Source organism: Populus trichocarpa, chromosome 1 (assembly GCF_000002775.5).
Source record: "Populus trichocarpa isolate Nisqually-1 chromosome 1, P.trichocarpa_v4.1, whole genome shotgun sequence".
In the NCBI taxonomy this organism is placed as follows: domain Eukaryota; kingdom Viridiplantae; phylum Streptophyta; class Magnoliopsida; order Malpighiales; family Salicaceae; genus Populus; species Populus trichocarpa.
The window spans coordinates 8,117,646-8,136,474 of record NC_037285.2 but is presented as its reverse complement, the minus strand read 5'-3'; the positions used below and the strand labels follow the sequence as shown (position 1 = coordinate 8,136,474).

At 31.1% G+C, this 18,829-nt stretch overlaps 2 protein-coding genes across 2 annotated transcripts; one reads left to right on the top strand and one right to left on the bottom strand.

The window, feature by feature from the left end:
- Positions 1–5,124: 5,124 nt before the first annotated feature.
- On the top strand, positions 5,125–8,508 carry LOC7479300 (uncharacterized). The gene is made up of 8 exons (XM_002299483.4): positions 5,125–5,495; positions 5,602–5,623; positions 6,620–6,676; positions 6,762–6,843; positions 7,498–7,593; positions 7,681–7,805; positions 7,907–7,925; positions 8,012–8,508. The coding sequence occupies exons 1-8, from the start codon at positions 5,396–5,398 to the stop codon at positions 8,255–8,257; spliced, it is 747 nt and encodes a 248-aa protein (XP_002299519.2). The 5' UTR covers positions 5,125–5,395; the 3' UTR covers positions 8,258–8,508.
- Positions 8,509–15,254: 6,746 nt separating this feature from the next.
- On the bottom strand, positions 15,255–16,245 carry LOC7479299 (brassinosteroid-responsive RING protein 1-like). The gene has a single exon (XM_024611646.2). It carries the CDS (start codon positions 16,021–16,023, stop codon positions 15,508–15,510), a length of 516 nt encoding a protein of 171 aa, XP_024467414.2. The 5' UTR covers positions 16,024–16,245; the 3' UTR covers positions 15,255–15,507.
- Positions 16,246–18,829: the final 2,584 nt, after the last annotated feature.

The following is an 18,829-nucleotide window of genomic DNA, read 5'->3' as shown; positions in this document are numbered from 1 at the left end:
ACACGAAGATCAGTCCACTTCCCCTATGTGATTTATAAAGCAATCTAATTTGCCCATATACCCTTATACTTTATCATAACTGAAACAACACCCTACTAAGTGTGTGTGCGTGTATATTTTTTTGACTTTCCCTCCTGTCTAAATATATTTATTTGGTGTCCTTCACACATTACAAAGTACAACAAAATCTTTTATTTTTTTAATATGAAATAATTTTTTTTTGTTTATTTAACTAGTATACAAACTATTTTATAACATTCCCCCACTTAGCCGCCACTAATATTGGATTGTAATATCTTTCAAGCTAAACCTCTTCTTAGTATAAGCATTTTAAAACTCTAAAAAAATCATGTTGGTAAAATAATTTAAATCAGAATTTCATTCAATAGAATTGAAAATACTACAAATAAGATCTAATTAATCCAAAATAGAAATTCACTATTATTTTATTAGTAGCTTTATGCTACTTCTGAATTTATGAACATTCACAATCTTTTCAAAAATTTTATTGAAACAACACCACTTCCTATGTTTAGGATTATCCATTTGAATTCTTTTATTTTTAAAACTTGAATTAAAACCTATATTATTTGTTGACTCTATTTTAATTTCAGAATTATTGATTTGTTCACTAATTGAATTAGAATCAATTTAAAATTTATTTTCAATAAACTCAACATTTGTATATTCCACAATTATATTAGAACTTGAATTCAATATTTTTATATGCTTTTAAATCTTCAGCATAACCAACAAAATTTTCCTTTAAAGCTGTAGGTCTTAATTTTATCATTTTAGAATTCAGAACGCTATAAAAGGCAAGACAGCCCCAAACTCTAAGATAATTTAAGTTTGGTTTTCTTTTCTTTTATAATTCATATGGAGAAACTTTTAATTTTATAAAAGTAATTTTATTATTTATATGACAAGCAGTGAGTAAAGCTTCCCCCCACAAACTAGTAAGCAACTTAGCATTCACTAACATAGAGTTAAGCATATTAGCAAGTGTTATATTCTTTCTTTCTACCAAACTATTTTATTGAAGTGTATATGGAGCACTAGTTTGATGTATGATTTCATTTTCTTCACAAAATGAAGAAAATTCTATGGAAAAACACTCACCACCTTTATCACTCCTTAGAATTTTAATTTTTTTTCCCATTTGGTTTTCAAATTCTAATTTATAATTCTTGAACATTTAAAAAGTTTGATCTTTATGTTTCATTAAATAAACATAATTATACTTTGAATAGTCCATCAATAAAAGTTATAAAATATTTATTTCCTCTCCTAGTTAAGATGTCATTCAATTCCATATATCAAAATTCACAAGTTCTAATAAATTTGTATTTTAAAAACTTTAAAAAAAGCCTTTCTAGTCATCTTTGCTTAAATACATATTTCACATGCTATTTTATCTTTAATTTTTTTAAGAAATTAAATTATACTCAGCCATATATCTTAATGATCTAAAACTAATATGTGTCAAACGATCATGCCATAAAGATAAAGATAACTCAGTCATATAAATAGAAACACTAACTTTATTATTAATAATAAGTTTGAACATTCCATTATTTGAGTAGCATTTCCTTACAAATAGTTCATTTTTATACAAAATAATCTTATCAGACTTTAAAACAACCTTAAAACCCTTATTACAAAGCAAATTTACAAATACAAGATTTTTCTTTATATCAGGTATATGTAAGACATTAACCAACAATAATTTCTTTCTAGAAGTGAAATTTAGTTCAACATTTCATTTTCTCATCACCTTTGCAACATTATAATTTCCCATTAGAACTGTTTATCTATCTTCTACAACTTTATAATATTTGAAATGATTTTTATAGTTGCATACATGAATGGTTGTAGTAGGATCATACCACCAATCATTAGATATGGTACTTGCAGTCATATAAAGTTCAACACTCATTCTAATGTGCAACTTTGAAACCATTACAACCAACTCAATTTCATGTTCAACCACATTTGCATCATTAGAATTCTGGACATTGCAATAATCTTCTCGTTTCTGATTCTTTTGAAAATTACACTCATGTTTGTAATGCCTTTTCTTGTAACAATTATAACATGTATCTCCTTTCTTTTATTTGATTGGGTTACTTAGATTTGTGAATTTTTTTGCTGCCTCAAAAAATTTCCTCTTGTTTCTAGCATTCTTCTTTTAAACATTTTGATTTCCTTCAATATAATTCACTTTTGTTGCAGATTTAATGGTTAATTTCTTTACATGAATTATGGTTTCCTCTTCAATCCACAAGTATTTTTAAATATGTTCAAGAGAAAATTATTTTGTGACATGCAATAACTTCTTCTTATAATCATTCCAACAAGGAGGAAGTTGGAGGAAGTTTTGCAATTATTCCTTCTGTTTTTAATGCTTCAGGAACTTCCAATTTTAATAGCAGATGTTGTAATCATTCTATTTTAATTAAAATCATGCTACAACATGCGACAACTCTTCAATTATAGGTATTTTAAGGGTGTTTGTTAAGGTAATGGCTATAACAAACAAGCTTTGAGGCGTGAAGATTATTGTTTTTAAGACATTAATTGCCCCCACTATATTTGCTATAAAGTTAAAGCAATATATCTTCAGGATACAACAAGGCCTTAAAACGTATAAACAACAACTTCTATAAATTTCTTAAGAATTTTTGTTTTGTTTCTGATAAATGTAAACAAAGAGTCTGTAGAGAAAAAATAAGGAGAGAAAAAGATTGTTTTTTGATTGATTTATGTCAGTATCAAACTGATATTTATAATGAAAATAACACCTTTTCAGACCAATATGTCTGTAAAATTTAAAAGGCATACATATTTGGGCTAATATGTCTGTAGAATTTAAAAGGCAACCTTTCAGATAAATTAACTGAATAACTTGAAAGGAGGAGTCATTTATAATTAATTAATTATGAAAATAAAAAATAAAATTATTTATTTTACATAATGCTAAATTCCCAAGTGCTAAGTGCCATCACACACACACACACACACACACACACATCTAAATTTTGACTTTCCCTCTAAATCTTCCCTTCAACATCCAAATCTATTGATTTGACATTCCTCACATAATAGGATATAACAAAACCTCTTACTTTTCTAACGTGGGATAAAATTCTCTTTGTTTATCTAGCTAATGTACAAGCTATTTTATAATAGTGAACAATCGGCTAAGGGTGAGAAATTTAATTGTTTATACATAGAAATAGAAATAGAATCTAAGTTTTTAATTTAGAGATGGTGTTCATTATTATAGGTGGAAATTTCTATGCTCACAAATCTAAAATATAAATACTAAGTTCATATATCTATAATATAAATACTAAGTTAATATATCTTTTGAAATACATGTTTCTATTAATACTTTTTAGTAACACACTCAAATTATTATTTTGATTTCTGAAAATATAGAGTATTTTGATTTAAATCTTTTTTTTATCAGATTCCATCCATTTTAATTGTTAAATATGGCACATTGTTCACATGTTTCTCTAAAATTCTTATAAAAAAAGTCACAAGTTGATTTCTTAGTATTGTTTGTTTTTTCATTTTCTTGACAACAACGATGTAATGATATTTTTATCAGTGGTGGAGGTTGATTATTTTCAATATAATTCCATGATAATTTCCTGATATAATTTTTTTCTTACATCTTACAATAAAACATGCACAACTTTCATATTAACAAAAACTAAAAGATGTGAAGAAACCACTGTTTACCCACATCCATTGCAATGTGAATTACAATAGTAATCCATAATATTTTGTTTTTTTTTTGTTATTAAATTTTTGTTATGATTTAAAAAAAATATTTTTATCAATTTTATCTTTTAATATTGAGATGATTGAGAATTGAGTTTTGCAATTTATTTATTTTCATTGGCCTTTCTATAGGTTTAACGTGGTTTACGAGTTTGCTAGGGTAACCTAGGTTGCCCTAGTTTACAGGTTTGGTGAAGTGTCTTTTTTTCTCTTTTTTTAATTGAACTTGATTTTTTTTATCGTCAATGTTTTTCTCATATAGTTAAAAAATTAGTTTAAGAGAAAATCCATGTTATTAAACTTTATAAATTCAATGAACTTGTTCACAGGTTTGGCTAATTAACCTGGTTCGCAGATCTGACAAGTTTAACTTCTTTTTTCTTTCAATCAATTTCTTTTTTTCAATTTCATCCTTAGATATTGGATTAATTGAGAATTCAATTTCATAATTAGTTTCATTTTGTTTTATACGAGGTTATTGCGATCTCAAAAAAAATCTCGGTATTGGGTTGATGTTTGATTTTGCGATCGTTTATTTTTGTTATTATATAATTAAATAAAAAATAATTTTGAAAAAAAACAAATTATAATTTCAGTAGATTCCATAACGTAGTTTACAAGTTTGACGTATTAGCCCAGGTTATCCAATTTACAAGTTTGACAAGTTTACCCACCGATTGTATATGCTTTTTGTTTATTTTTTGGTCATTTAATTTTTTAATTGATTCTTTTTTCAATTTTATTCTTCAATATTGGATTGGTTGTGAAATAAACTGCATGATTTATTTTTGTTTGCTTGCTATAGTGTTTTCACTATCTCAAATAAATGTTTATTGTAGTGTTGTTGTTCAATTTTGTGAGCATCTATTTTTATCATATAATAAAATAAAAAAAGTTATCAAACCCAATAGAGTCCATGACTCAAGTCGCGGGGTTACTAGATTCGATCTAATCTGTCGTTGTCTTAATATAATTTTTAAAAGTTATCATCTTGAAGTTTTTCTAAAACTAAGTTTTGTTTTTATTGGTCATTCAGGTTGCATTTGAATATATAAAATCGATCGATTTAAGTTGAATCAGATCCCACACGATTTAATTAGAAACTTTTTTTATATTTTAAATTTTTTTATTTCAATTCACACACAAGCCAATAAACTAATTATTTACTAAATCTAATCAACTTATTTGACCCGGTAAATATGATTTATTAAAAAAAAAAGTCTAACTTATATTAAAAATAAATTTTAAAAAATAAAAAAATTATTTTATTATAACTAGTACAACCGGCTATAACAATTCATTGGTAATTAAGTTGGTAATCTCTTAATTTATTCATCCCTTGTTGGGAAATGGGTGCGTCTCCACTATCCACTCCTTGGATGTCGTCGTTGTCGTCTTTTCACTTGGCTTTGAAGAAAACTTCAAGTTGAAAGAGCCTTTAAAAGTCTCCACAAGAAAGAAACTTCCTTAACAAAAAGAAACACCTTCTTGCATTAAAAAAGAAGAGCTTTCTATAAGTGAAGAGATTGTTTTGATTGAATTTCTTTGTAGAAAACAAAAAACTATAGTTTCTTGTCTTTGTGAGAGATCTTAGGACACCATGGCATCTCAGGAACACTTGGACAAGATGCAGTTACGACAGAATTATAGAAATCTCTGGCACACTGATTTAATGGGCACCATTCAAGCTGATGCCCCATGTAAGAATTTAGTATTTTACCAATGTTTGTTATGTAAAAAGTTGTAAACTTTGTGTTTGGTTTTTGGGGTTTGATGTTGACTTTTGTTTGTGTGTGTAATGTGCAGATTGCTGCTTGGCTTGTTGGTGGTGAGTGCTCTTTGATCTAGTTATTTATTTGCTTTGAAATGTAAATCTGATTGTTTTGTGGGTTCTTAACTTGGTATAACATGGCGTTGACTCTGATAGAGTGTCATGGCTTTGTTCAAATTTGGGCGATTTAGATTAATTTTTATTCTTTGGCAGAAAAGATTTATCCAATAGTTGTGTTTTTTTGCTAGTCGTGCTGTACTTCAGCCTACCATTAATGGTTTTTCCCTTTAGAAGTGAGGAAATATGGTTGAATGAGATCACTCTTTGGAACTCCTTCACTGTTTTGAAGAATTTAATTCACTCTTATACTCATTCTCCTTTGGTGACTCAAGTTATTGTTCCCTTGTTCAATAAGTTTTCGGATTTTAATAAATTGGCACGGATTGCCTGGAATTTGATTGTCCACATCGCATCATTCCACCTTCTTTGAAATGAATAGTGTTTGCGAAATACATGAACTCATTAGATGGTGCCTTCCAACATGTCCAGGAATTGTACTTCCTAACAGTATAGCTCAATATATGAGGCTTGAATTCATTTCGATTGAAAATTACTATCCCTTTTATTTTGATTCATACCCACATTCTGTATCCTTCTTTCATTCTTCCCTTTGTGTTGGTTTTCTTTTATGTACCAGAGACTCCTTCTTCGTGGACATATCAAGTTAGCATCAAAATGCATTTTCAAGATTGAAATGTCAAAACTAACTTGCTTTGCTCTGTTCTTTTGAATTCCTTCAAAAGCGTTGTTTGAAATTCACTTCTTGCTCTTTCCTGATTGCAGAAAAGCAAATTAATTGTTTTGAAGTACTTTTTTTCTCAAAAATATCGAGCTTGAAAAGTGCTGTTCTATAATAACACCTATGTTTTTTTTTTTTTCATGATATATTTAAGAATTGTTATATAACCATTTAATTTGTGTTTTATTTGTCATATTTTGCATAGATTTTTTCTTAAATTATGAAGCACCCAATTCTCCTCCTTTCTTTTGTAGTGGGCCATGTGTATCGTACCTGCTCCGCAAACGAGCACTTTACAATGACATGTCAAGGTAATTAATGCTTTTGATTCTCATATAATGTTTCAAATTTTCTGTTATTTTCTGTTTAAGCAAGCTGTCCTCTTGTTCGTCACAGGTATGTTTGTTGTGCTGGTTACATGCCATGTAGTGGCAGGTGTGGTGAAAGTCGTTGCCCTGAACTTTGTCTCGCCACGGAGGTAGGGAATAGTTTGTTTTTGTCAACCAACATGTCTTATTCTATGTAGAAGTTTATTGTTCAAACATTCAGCTCCGGCATATTTATAAGATATTTGGAAGATATATTGAAAAAGAAAGAGTCATCTATAGAAGTTTTAAAACAGGAAGCAGTCTTGGGTGTTAAAGGCTTTTTTTTGTTTCTGAAATTCTTCCATATTAGCATGTTAGATTCATTTCCCCATGTAAGTTGAAGCAATTTTGAATTAAGATGTGCATCATATAGGTATACCACAAAAATATGGGTATCTTTCATGGTAATGTTCCTTTGTTGATTCCTAATACCTGGTGAAATATTTATCCTCCATTTAGTTTACTCTAACTAATATGAAATTGGAAGCATCCTTTCTACAATGGTGAACTAGTCAAAGGCAGAATGAAATTGGGATCATCAATATGCTTCTTCATGGATAGGAACTTGAAGATGGTTCTTGACATGCTTTTATGCTCACAATAGTCAACATATTTTAGCTTAACGCAGCCAGACACTGTATTGGAACTATCCACTCTAGTTGGTTTTATGGGTTTAAATAGCATCAAATGCTTTTATGCCTGCCATGAAACACATTCCTGTAATTATGATGTTAGTAACCCCAGTATCATGTTTGAATTTCCAGGTATTCCTTTGCTTTGGAAATTCAGTGGCCTCTACTCGTTTTATGTTGCAAGATGAATTCAACATTCAGACAACACGGTGTGATAATTGCATTATTGTATGCTCCCTCTCTCCCTCTCTCTCAAAAACACATGTTATTTGTGCTTATTTGCAATCAGTTAACATGTTTCCTCTTCCTTTTCAGGGTTTTATGTTCTGCCTCCAACAAATTGCATGCATATTTTCTATAGTTGCGATGATTGTTGGAAGTGGAGAAATTCAAGAGGCTTCTCAGTTGCTATCTTGTTTGGCTGAACTGGTGTACTGCACGTAAGTATTTACTTCGATATCTTATCATTGAATACGCTCAACTTAATTGGTTTGCAACTGTCTCACTGATTTTGTTGCGTCTTTTTTTCCCCTCTGGCCAGGGTTTGTGCTTGTATGCAGGTATGTTGTTGATCCACAAAACACCTTATTAACTACTGGTTTTTTGAATGACATCAAATCAGACTGCTAACTGGGTTATTTTTCAGACACAACACAAGGTTGAAATGGACAAAAGAGACGGCATGTTTGGGCCACAACCAGTGATGGCAGTGCCCCCTATTCAGCAGATGTCACGCATTGATCAGGCAATTCCTCCCTCAGTTGGATATCCACCTCAGGGATATGGACAGCCCTATGGTTATCCACCCCAGGCCCAAGGCTACCCTGCAGCAGGCTATCCTCCACCTGCTTATCCTCCATCAAACTATCCACCATCTGGCTATCCAAAGTGATCTTTTCACTGTGATAAATGTTGGCTTGCAATCTCAGACAACCATTTCAATGTGGCTAGTATTGGTTTGGAGGTGATAAAACGTTCGAACTTCAGAGTTGAGTGTGAAATGGGGAAATAAATGAGCTGGTTCTTATCTTTACTTTGCATGAGTATATGAATTGGTAAATTGTGCGTGCGTTGACTGTGCATTAAGACATAGAAATGAGTTGAGTGTGAAATGGGAAATAAATGAGCTGGTTCTTATCTTTACTTTGCATGAGTATATGAATTGGTAAATTGTGCGTGCGTTGACTGTGCATTAAGACATAGAAATTCGTTATTGTGAATTTTATTGTCATTATCTCTTAGGACATAATCACTATTTTTCAGGTTGTCTTTCGTATAGTTCTCCATTATATGCTTGGACAAAGTTCTATTCTGTGCATCTGCAAAATTCGGTGCAACTCGCAGCCTGAAGAGTTGTACTTATTTATTCCTTCGCTAGGACTGGAGCTGATTCCTTGTCACATAATGTGAATAAGAGCTGATATTTGGCTATCTAGTAAATGTTATTCTCATTCATTGTTGCTGTAGACATGATACTTCAAGAAGTAATAGCCTATTACCCTAAGAAAGAAACAATAGCCTATTAAGTGAGTGTAGAAGCAACAAGGCCGAATAGTTAAGGTGCTGTTGCCAGTAGTTTTTCTGTGCATTTGTTGGATCAAATTCTCTTTCTTGGTGGCTCGTTGCATTGCCTAAACTGTTTTCAAACATATTCATTTTGCTTAAAAAGTGATTTCTCAGTCTTGTTACAAAGGGATTTTCACTTTTCAGTCCCAAAAAAAAAGTAAGAAGAAAAATAAGTGTTGGGGCTAGTAAAATGAATGGATGGTTAGCCTCAAACTTACAACCACGCAGTCCAGACCGACTAAAAAGAGGCTCAATTGTACTAGAAGAGCTTGAAGGGCTTTCCCATTGTAAACTCGAGAAACAAAATGTTTTGTAGCCTTATTTCGTTAGTCCATAAATCAGATCAAATTTCATTTGTCAGCTTTTCTTTGTGGTTTTTTTTTTCTTTCAAAATTCACAAATAAAATTACACAAGTGAGAAAAATATATTTAGTTTATAAACATGCAACACAATAAAAACATGGCAATATATAATCATAACAAAAAGAATAGCATGTTTAATTACTAAATAAATATATAAATTTGCATAAATGATTTAATTACAATCCTAGTATATGCATACTAATATATATGATTAAACAAACAAACAAAAAAAATACTTGTTGAAACATTTTAAAATTAATCAAGATTTTTTGTTTATAAAGCTTTATTGTTCCTTACTTTGTACAAAAAAGACTTTCTTCAATAAGCCTCATATTATTCCAACAACACAATCCTGTTTAGGTGCACTTCTAAATAAGATCCAACGAATTAAGAAAATAGTACTAAATAATTTATCTACAAGGATTGAATCTAAGCTTTAGAAAATGAGAAAATTTTAAAGATCAAATATAGCTTAAAAAACTAGAAGAGTTAAGTTGAAAAAATAGATTAAAAAAGTAATGAATTTCTATACAAAATTTGCTCAAAATAGTGTAGAAAAACCAACCTTTAAATATTCTTCTCCAACCCTTTTTTTATAGAGAATTTAAGGAACTAAAAACTTATCGAATTCTCTCACTAACAACTTTGATTACCCACTATAAAACCAAAATTAAACTTGAATTTTTTTTTATTTAAATCAGGTGGATTTTAAGCTAAAAAATTTATTCAAGTATTGTTGAAAGAGTTCTGAAAAAGCTGATCAAATTCTAACATTCATAGACTAGACAAAGTGAAAGAAATAAGTCTTCATGGATCAAACTCAAGCCTAAATCTCAATTGGCAAAAAAATATTTTGTAGCATAAAAAATTATTTTATAATAAATCCAAACTCATGCCTCAACCTGGGTTAGTGTGTGCATATGTGTGAGTTTAAACCTAAATCTCAATTTACTTAAATCGTCTCCCCTCTAAAAACTTGAGTGCTCTTTGAGTCTAATTTTAACTCTTCACCTTTTCATTAAATAAATCACAATAAAATATTTTTTTTAAATATGGGATATAGTTTTTAGAGGGTTTCGGGTTTCACTAAAACATGACAACTAAGAGTTATTCAAAATTAATTTTTCATTCATCTATTTTTTTTTTTTAAATCATATTAAAGTTTCATGTTAAATAACTTATATTGAATATTAAATTCCAATAAAGTTTCAACCTCTAAAGTGAGTAGATCTCACTTTTAACTTGGTCTCAAATTAACCATGTTTTTTAAACAAATTTTCAACATTTACCATAACCATCACCACTATATAAACAGGTATTTGAATGAGGGATGACGACCTTGATTTGAACCATTAGGTATGTTCCATAAACGTTAAATTGCTTGTATCCAATATTGGAATTGGTTTATAAAACATGTAATGGGTCTTTTAAAGCCAAATTATATGTTATGTATACTTATATTTGGGGTTAAAACCATGTTGGATTTTTTAAACCAACATGAGTATTTTAATATGAAATAATAATATGTTTTAAAAAACCAATTAAAGGTGAATGAGAAATTATAGACATTCATGAATTATGTGTATTAATATTTTGGCTTTAAAATCCGATAAATAGGTGTCTTGGATGGATAGAAAAGTATCAATAAAATTTATTGAGTTCTTTCCTTCATTTGTTGTTGGGTTTTCTTAGACATGTTCTAATTTTTTCTCTTATTTCAGAGATTAGGTTCGATCTTTGTAGAGAGATATTAAGTATAATTCATTTGAGTTCGTTGAATCTTGTTTAAGAATGCATCAAAATAAGATGAAGTTGTTGACTTACTGAAAAAAAAATTGCACCGAGTGAGAAGTAAAAGAATCTTAAGGATAAATGATTGATCATTAACAATAGCAAAAAATCTCAGCTTGATGAAATTTCAAGACCTTCAACGAGTAAGTGCTTTACATGCTTTTATTTTAAATATTATTTCAATATATATTTTAGCATGCATGCATATTAGAAGTTAGTTTCAATCTCTTATGTATGATTTAATATTTATTTTGTATGTATACTTGTTTTATGTTATGATTGCAAATTTGCAATGAATCTATAATTTTACATTATTATATATAAACTAAACATTATATATTCACATATCTAGTTTCATGCAATGATTTTGTACAATATACAAATCCCAGTCAACCTCGTGCACCCACCAACTCACCAACTTATCTACGAAAATGAAACTTCACAAGTATAACAATATAAACTCTACAACACACCTACATGATGATGGAACCCAAGCAAGTAGCTTATCCACATTTAGCTAAAACTTGGCTTCAGCGTAGGTTCACCATTTATGTCCACATGCCCCACATTCTTTGTCAACAACATTAACACTATTTCTTGAAAGCTCGACATAGTTAAAATGGGTACAAATTCTAGAGCTTGTGAAGACACTTCTAGAGCTTGGAATTGCAATATCATTATGATCAGAAATGAATCCAGACTTTGTAAAATAGGAAGAGAGGAGTGGCAGAATATATAATTTTGACATGGAAGGAGGGGGGGGCGTAATTTGTAAGAATACATTAATTTTTTTGTAAATTTAGTAGGATTTTGAGAAACTTTTCGAAAGGAGGCCAGTGCCATCCCTAATCAGCTCCTAAATTCAACATTCTTGATCTCTATCAAGGCTTGATATAAAGTACATCTCCAAAATATCCAAATGTTAAAATTTAGAATTTTTATTTAAAACCTCGTATTAAAACCCTAAAAAAAAAGAGAGTTAAAAACTAGAAGAAGAAAAAAAGGTGAGGCATGGTTATTTGCATTATTTAATCTAAAACCTGTCAGGCATCCTATGAAACAAGAGCAAGAGCAAATTATTTGTGCAAAAACTCCCAACGAAATTCTTGCAAAATCACTAATTTAAGCTAAATAAATTGTTTCCATATTCGTATGTAATTGTATATTTCTATAAATGTGTCTTTTTGTAAGAGGAAAAAAGAAATATAATAGGAGTTTTGAGAGCTCTTTCAAGAAAGATAGCAAGACTTGGTCTCTTCACATCTCTTTCGTAGTTGATATTTCTTAAGATAAAAGGGCGTTAGGAGATTTGTGTGACCTTGTGATGCATGTGATCACTCCAAAAACTATTTTTTGTTTTATTATTGAATATTAATTTAAAGTTTTCATTTGTTTTGCTCGTTGTGGGTCGTCTGGGCATAGAAATGGTAGCATAAATAAATAAATAAAATATTATATGTGTATAGAGAAGCCCTACGCAATGAATTAAAATATAATACCATTATCTTTTGAGTGATTCCTGTGATAAGAAAACCTTATCTCTCTCTATCATCTTAGCATCTCATCTCCATTTGTATATCATTGTTCAAATGTACTAAAATCTTATCAATGAAGAACGAAGGTGCTGTGGTTACAGGTTTACAGCATTTGTTGATGGCATGGTTGTAAATATGAAGATCTAGTCTCTTAATTTGGTCAACTTGAAACTATTTTTTAGTCATTTATTAGGAGTTTCGTTAAAATTATATTTGACTGACTCTTGAAACGTAGAAAAAAAGTAATCTAAATACGTAATAATTTTGTTATTTGATGTTGTCATTGCTAGAAAATATACAATTAAAAAGGAAGAAGTCTTAATTTGTTCAAATCTTATCTTAATTAGTCCCTTATGAATGAGATTTTTTTTTATGCCACGTCTATATTGGTACTCAGGAGATCTATTATGACTCCACTTAGAAAATTGAAAAAGAAATAGGGGAAATACTAATGTCCTTTAAGATTGTTTATTTGCATCAATAATCTAAAATTTCTTTACCTAATTTAAAAGTTCGACATTTTTTGTTTTGTTTTATAGGAGATATATAACGTCAATATGGTTGTAAAATTTGACAAAGATACTTCCACCCATCCTCCTCACGATCCTCAAGTGTGGTATGAAGTTGTTGTTAATAATCTACCTGATAGAAATTATGTTTATGATATACATATAATACTGACTCGAGAACCGAGGGTAGGTTGTATTATTTTAATTGTGGGCACAACGCATTCTAACCCAAGCTATACATCATATGACTTTGATGAGATTATCCAAAAAAGAATTTAGGAATAACTGTCTATTGAGATGTAGAATATGAGAGCAAGAATAAGAGCAAAACTCTAACAATAAACTATGATATATTGGGCTCAAATGAGTGCAACTATAAGTATATTTATTTCTCTTCCTCCTTGATCTTTTGATTCATGATCTTGTTTTGCCCCTCTACCTTCTTAAGAATTGTAACGTGTTGTTCATATCTATCTACATATGTTTAAAAAATATATGTGTATGAAATTTTGTTTATTTTATTATTGTGAACTATATATTTAAATGAATTGTGAAATTATTTGTATTAGTAAATTTTATTTTGAAGATGTATTTTTGTTGTAGTTTACTGTGAACAATCTTATTATTGTGGTTGGGAATCATAAGAAAAAAAAATATAATTTTTGATGGAATTGCCGACATAAGATTCTGTCGGGAAACTACTAAATGGCTATGAATTGCCACACACAAAAAATGAAATCCTAACAAGATACTTTTCAATAACAGTTTCCTATAGGCGATTCGGTCAGAAAATTTCAATGCCGACAGAACCATCAATATACTCCAACAAAATATTCTGTCAACATTTTTAAATTTTTTGGTAGTATGAGTTGCACAATGAATGAGAGCTCCCTCTAACTATATTCTTGAACATAATAAGCCATGCCACAAATTTCCAGTTATTTATCTCAACACTTGGACATATTATAGCAAAATTTCCAAAATAAAAAAAATATATTTTTATTGGAAATTCCAAATTTAACCAACGAACGCTATTAAGGTACACAAAGATTTTAACCTGGAAGGCTTGAAGAGGGCCGGCTTCTCAAATTTCTCAAATCGCGTCTTTCGAAAGAGGAAAAGGAAGAAAAAGAAACGAAGGTAAAGGGAGACAAAAGAAGAAAGCAATTGCTGACCAGAATCCCAGGGGCAAATGAAAAGGTTCCTCAAAATCTGGACAGCATACATAACCACTTTCAAGTTCGTGTTCTATTAATAAACGAATAAGATCAAAATATGGTGTTAAAATGCTCAATTGCTTGGATGGTATATCTGTGAAGGTGACTTAATTAATTGAAGCTAGCTACCTTGCCTTTCAAGAGCTGCACCAAACTCAAAGAAATGTGAAGTGGAAGAAAGCAGGATGCATTGATGTTCAGATATATTTACAGTGGCTCTTTGAACTTAGATTCCAAATCCAACTAGAAATTGCAATGAACAGCAAAACCATTAACGTCTAGCTGTGAGGCCTCGATTTTGTCTGCTTCTAGCAACAGTTAATAATGTCACCTTCAATAATCATTATTTATTTATGGTTGAAAAACCCAACACACACGCAAAAAAGACACCAGAAAATGAAAACAAACATTATCCACGCCTACGTACAAAATATCACGAGTATTATGAATGAGCTAAAGAAAAGTGTCATGATCCTCTACCAGTAAACCAAAATATTTAAAATTGAATTATGAAAAATAGTAAAAGCTTGGAATAAAAAGGTTTACTTCTTTTATAGTCTCAAGTTCGAGTCCTATGGTTGCTAATATGATGACCACTGGAAGTTTATATGATCGTTAACTTCAGGATCCATGAAATTAATTAAGATGCACGGAAACTGGTCCGGACATCCACATATTAATAAAAAAATAATATCCAAAATGTTAGGAAGAAGACATTAAAAAAAAGAAAACAATTAATTTATTAGAAAACGCAAACCACCTCTACCACTGGTAGAAGTTTGGAGTTGAAATGTGTGGTTAAGACACACATCTCAATTGGAATGCATCTCCTACAAATTGAAATTTGTTGTTAAACAGAGACCATGTTGTAGGGAAAAAAAATCATGAAAACATATCAAGGAAATAACTTTGAGACTAACAATATTGAAGCTCATTAACCAATAAAAAGGGAAACAAAATCTATATATACAGAAAATCTAATTCTAACACCCCCAAATTACTCTCTCTCTGTTTTTTTTTCCTCGCATCACTTTGGGTATACTTACAAAACATACTCACCTCAAACCCCCCCGACGACCCCCCCCCCAAAAAAAAACTCTCTTCTCTTCTCCTTCTCTTTTCTTTTCTTTTTACAGAAAGCAGAAAATTACTAAAAATCTACTAAAAGTCAGGAGTTTGTGAATACTCCCCATAAAAATCAGGAATACCAGAAGCAGCCCATAACCTTTCGTTGAAACTCTCCTGCATATCATCAGGAATTACTGGTGTCCTACAAAGTGGACAAGTTATCTGATCGTACCCCATCCAACGGTCCAAACAGCACTTGTGAAATATATGGCGACAGTTTGCAAGCCGTCTGATCTCATCAACCTCTTTAAACTCATAAAGACAAACAGCACAGCAGTCAGCAGAAGGATCAACAAGTTCTGAAAACTTGACAACAGGAAGGATCTCACGGATGAGAAGGGCGGAGACTGAGTGGTTGTGGAATTCAGGGACACCAAATGGAGGGATATTGTTGGTTGAAGAGGAAGAGGTATTGGGTTCAAGAAAGTCAGGGAGGCCTAGGTAGTGAAAGAGAGTGTTTATTAGTTTTCTGAAGAAACCCAGAACAGAAAGTGCGTGGAGAAGGAGTTTTGGGAGAAGTAGTTCTGAATAGCCAACAGGAAAACCCATGTTGTTCTACTTGTGTTTTTCTTTTATGTCAGAGAGAGAGAGAGAGAGATAGAGAGAGAGAGATGGAGGGGAGAAGGGTGGGTTATATACTTATATAGGAGCTCTGGTGTCTGAGTTCAGATTTTACCATAGCTGCATAAATAATATAGGGAGGGAGCTAGGGAATAAGAAAGGATTTCACTTATGTCTTGTTCATGGGCCTGTTTACAGGTAGGTTAGAGTTTGGTACAATGTTAAAGGGAACATACTACGGCTAGCCCTTTTTACAGGTAGGTTAGAGTTGGGTGCACTGTTAAAAGGACAGTGATGGGACAGCCGCGTTTGGGGTTTCTGTCTCATGTGATGATTCTTACATGTTTTTTAAAAGTTAAATTAATATTTTTTTATAGTTTTTGATATATTAATAATAATAAAAAAATTTCATTAAATTGTTTTTATCAACCATTAACGAGAAAATTCCCCATACTTTCATTTCAATTATATAAAGAGTTAATATGTCCATAAACTGCATCATTTTGCCTATGTTTCTTTGGGCTGATAGCAAGAGACATAAATTCGTATTTGGTTCTCTTACCTTAAATTAGAAGAGGGGTTTATATTTGGAAAGAAGAAGAGATTATAATATATTTTACATTGAATTTACAAGTTATCAATTGTTATTAACTTATAGCTAGATGTTTAAAATAGTCAGTGACGAGGTTGCTTTTTCTTTTCATCTTGAGATCTCTTGGGCTAGAATGAACTGTGACCATGAGCTATTGAAATGGACAGGAAGGACAAGGTTCGACCTTCAAGGCTGGAACTCTCCTCTGGTTAGATCAGTAAGCGTGTGGAAATGGCAGCCAAACAACATGAGCAAAATCAAACCCTCGATCACCTGTAAAATAAGCTCCCTGATAAATTTAAAGGATCTTCCAACACTTGAGTCAGTATCAATAAAGAGGGAGGAAAGCTTTTATGGAGTGTGAAGTGTGTGCGAAGATACACTGAAGATTAGGGGGGGCCAAAAGAAGATCTCAGGGCCTCAGTTATGTGCAAGTTCTTGTCTTTTATATTGAGGTTGTTTCTATAAATTTCTTGTTTTTATTGGTCGTGATTACCCTTTGATAGGACTAGTCATGAAAAGGATGAGGAGTTTCTGATGACTCCATTAATTTTCTTTGTTTGCTCAGGAGGGGAAATACAGGGTGTCATCCATGCCCAGGGAAGGTTTTATTTTGCAATGATAAATCATTAAGGGCCCGAGAATAGAAATTTTGAGCTCATGGTGCGACTATCGAGTCTAAGATTTACCTTGGAGATGGTGTTCTTCTAAGCTTTTTAGAGATGAGACTTGCCTAAAATTATTTTTTATTTTAAAAAATTAAAAAAATATTATTTTAATATATTTTTAAATCATAAATATTTTAAAAAAACAATCATTATTATAATATAAAATACCACTTTAATAAAATAAAAATACAAATATAGCACGTTTCAGGGTCTTAAAGCCCATCCCCTTTGTTTATATGTACAAAACCTAATTTTTCTAGTTAGGTACACTTATCATGTCACATATAATGATTGTGATTAGGGAATATTAAACGAATGACCATATGGAATTTATGATAATGGTGTTATTAGGGTTTACATGACGTGGTGATTAATTAGGGATGGCTAATCAATCTACACTTCAACGAATAAAGAAGCATTTATACACCCTTCGCGATGATTGTCATCATAATCCAAAAAAAGGACTAAGAAACTTGTAATTTGAATGTTCAAGCATCTCACCCACATTTGACATTGTTGACAAGTAATGAATAATGGTTCAATCCAATGTATAAACATTAGCCTTGGATCGATGACAATTACACTTCGGCTTGTTAAGATTAACTAATTCAAATCTTAGATAATTAATTAGATGGCAAAGAATATTATTAGCAGGAATCCTCAAATATCGAGGAATGGGCCAAGAATGGGAGGAGGGAGACATGAATTGAAATGCCCTAGACATGAAGTGGGCAACGGTTCCACCTATCATCCACAAAACAAGCTAGGCATGCATTAAAGGAACAAGAAATCAAATGAAAAGATCATGTAGTCATGGCTTGTTGTGGGCGTCATACTTGGTGTCACTGTCCCCTTTCTAAATGGTTTCAAATGGCCTTGTGTGGACTGATTTGAGACAGTGTTCGATCCATCTATCCCTCTCCTGTGGTCTTCTTCATGTTAAATCCCTTTCAAGACGTTGCTCTACATAACCACTTGCTAGTTCCCTTTATCTATAGACTTCTTGACAGTCGTATATTTGAAGAGCAAGTAAGATATCGTTGACCTCCATGAAAGCACATGCTAGCAAGTTGAATTCCATCCCTGGATAAAAACCGAATCCTAGCTAGCTAGAGCTTTCATTGCCAGAACTCGAAGTGAAACCATAATTTCAATGCCTTGTACGTGGACTTTCAAATAATGCATAGATCGATCGACTAGATTCTTAATTTGGCAGAATACCGTTTTCTTCTATATATGAGAATCCGGTGAAACCTTAGACGCAAACTATAGTTATGTAATTAATGACATGCATTAATTATATATGATCATTTGAAAGAGACATTTTTTTACCTTCAAGATCTGATATTTTCATTCAAATATTTCAAGTTCTTATCTTAAAAAGAATAAAATGAAATTTAGAAATTAAAAAAAAAACAAATAAAGGAAAAAAAAGTCTTATTGTGTAATTCAAGATCCTTGTTGAGCCAACAATATAAATGGAACAAAACATTAAAATAAATAATATTGTCATGAGAAAGTTAATATGATCACC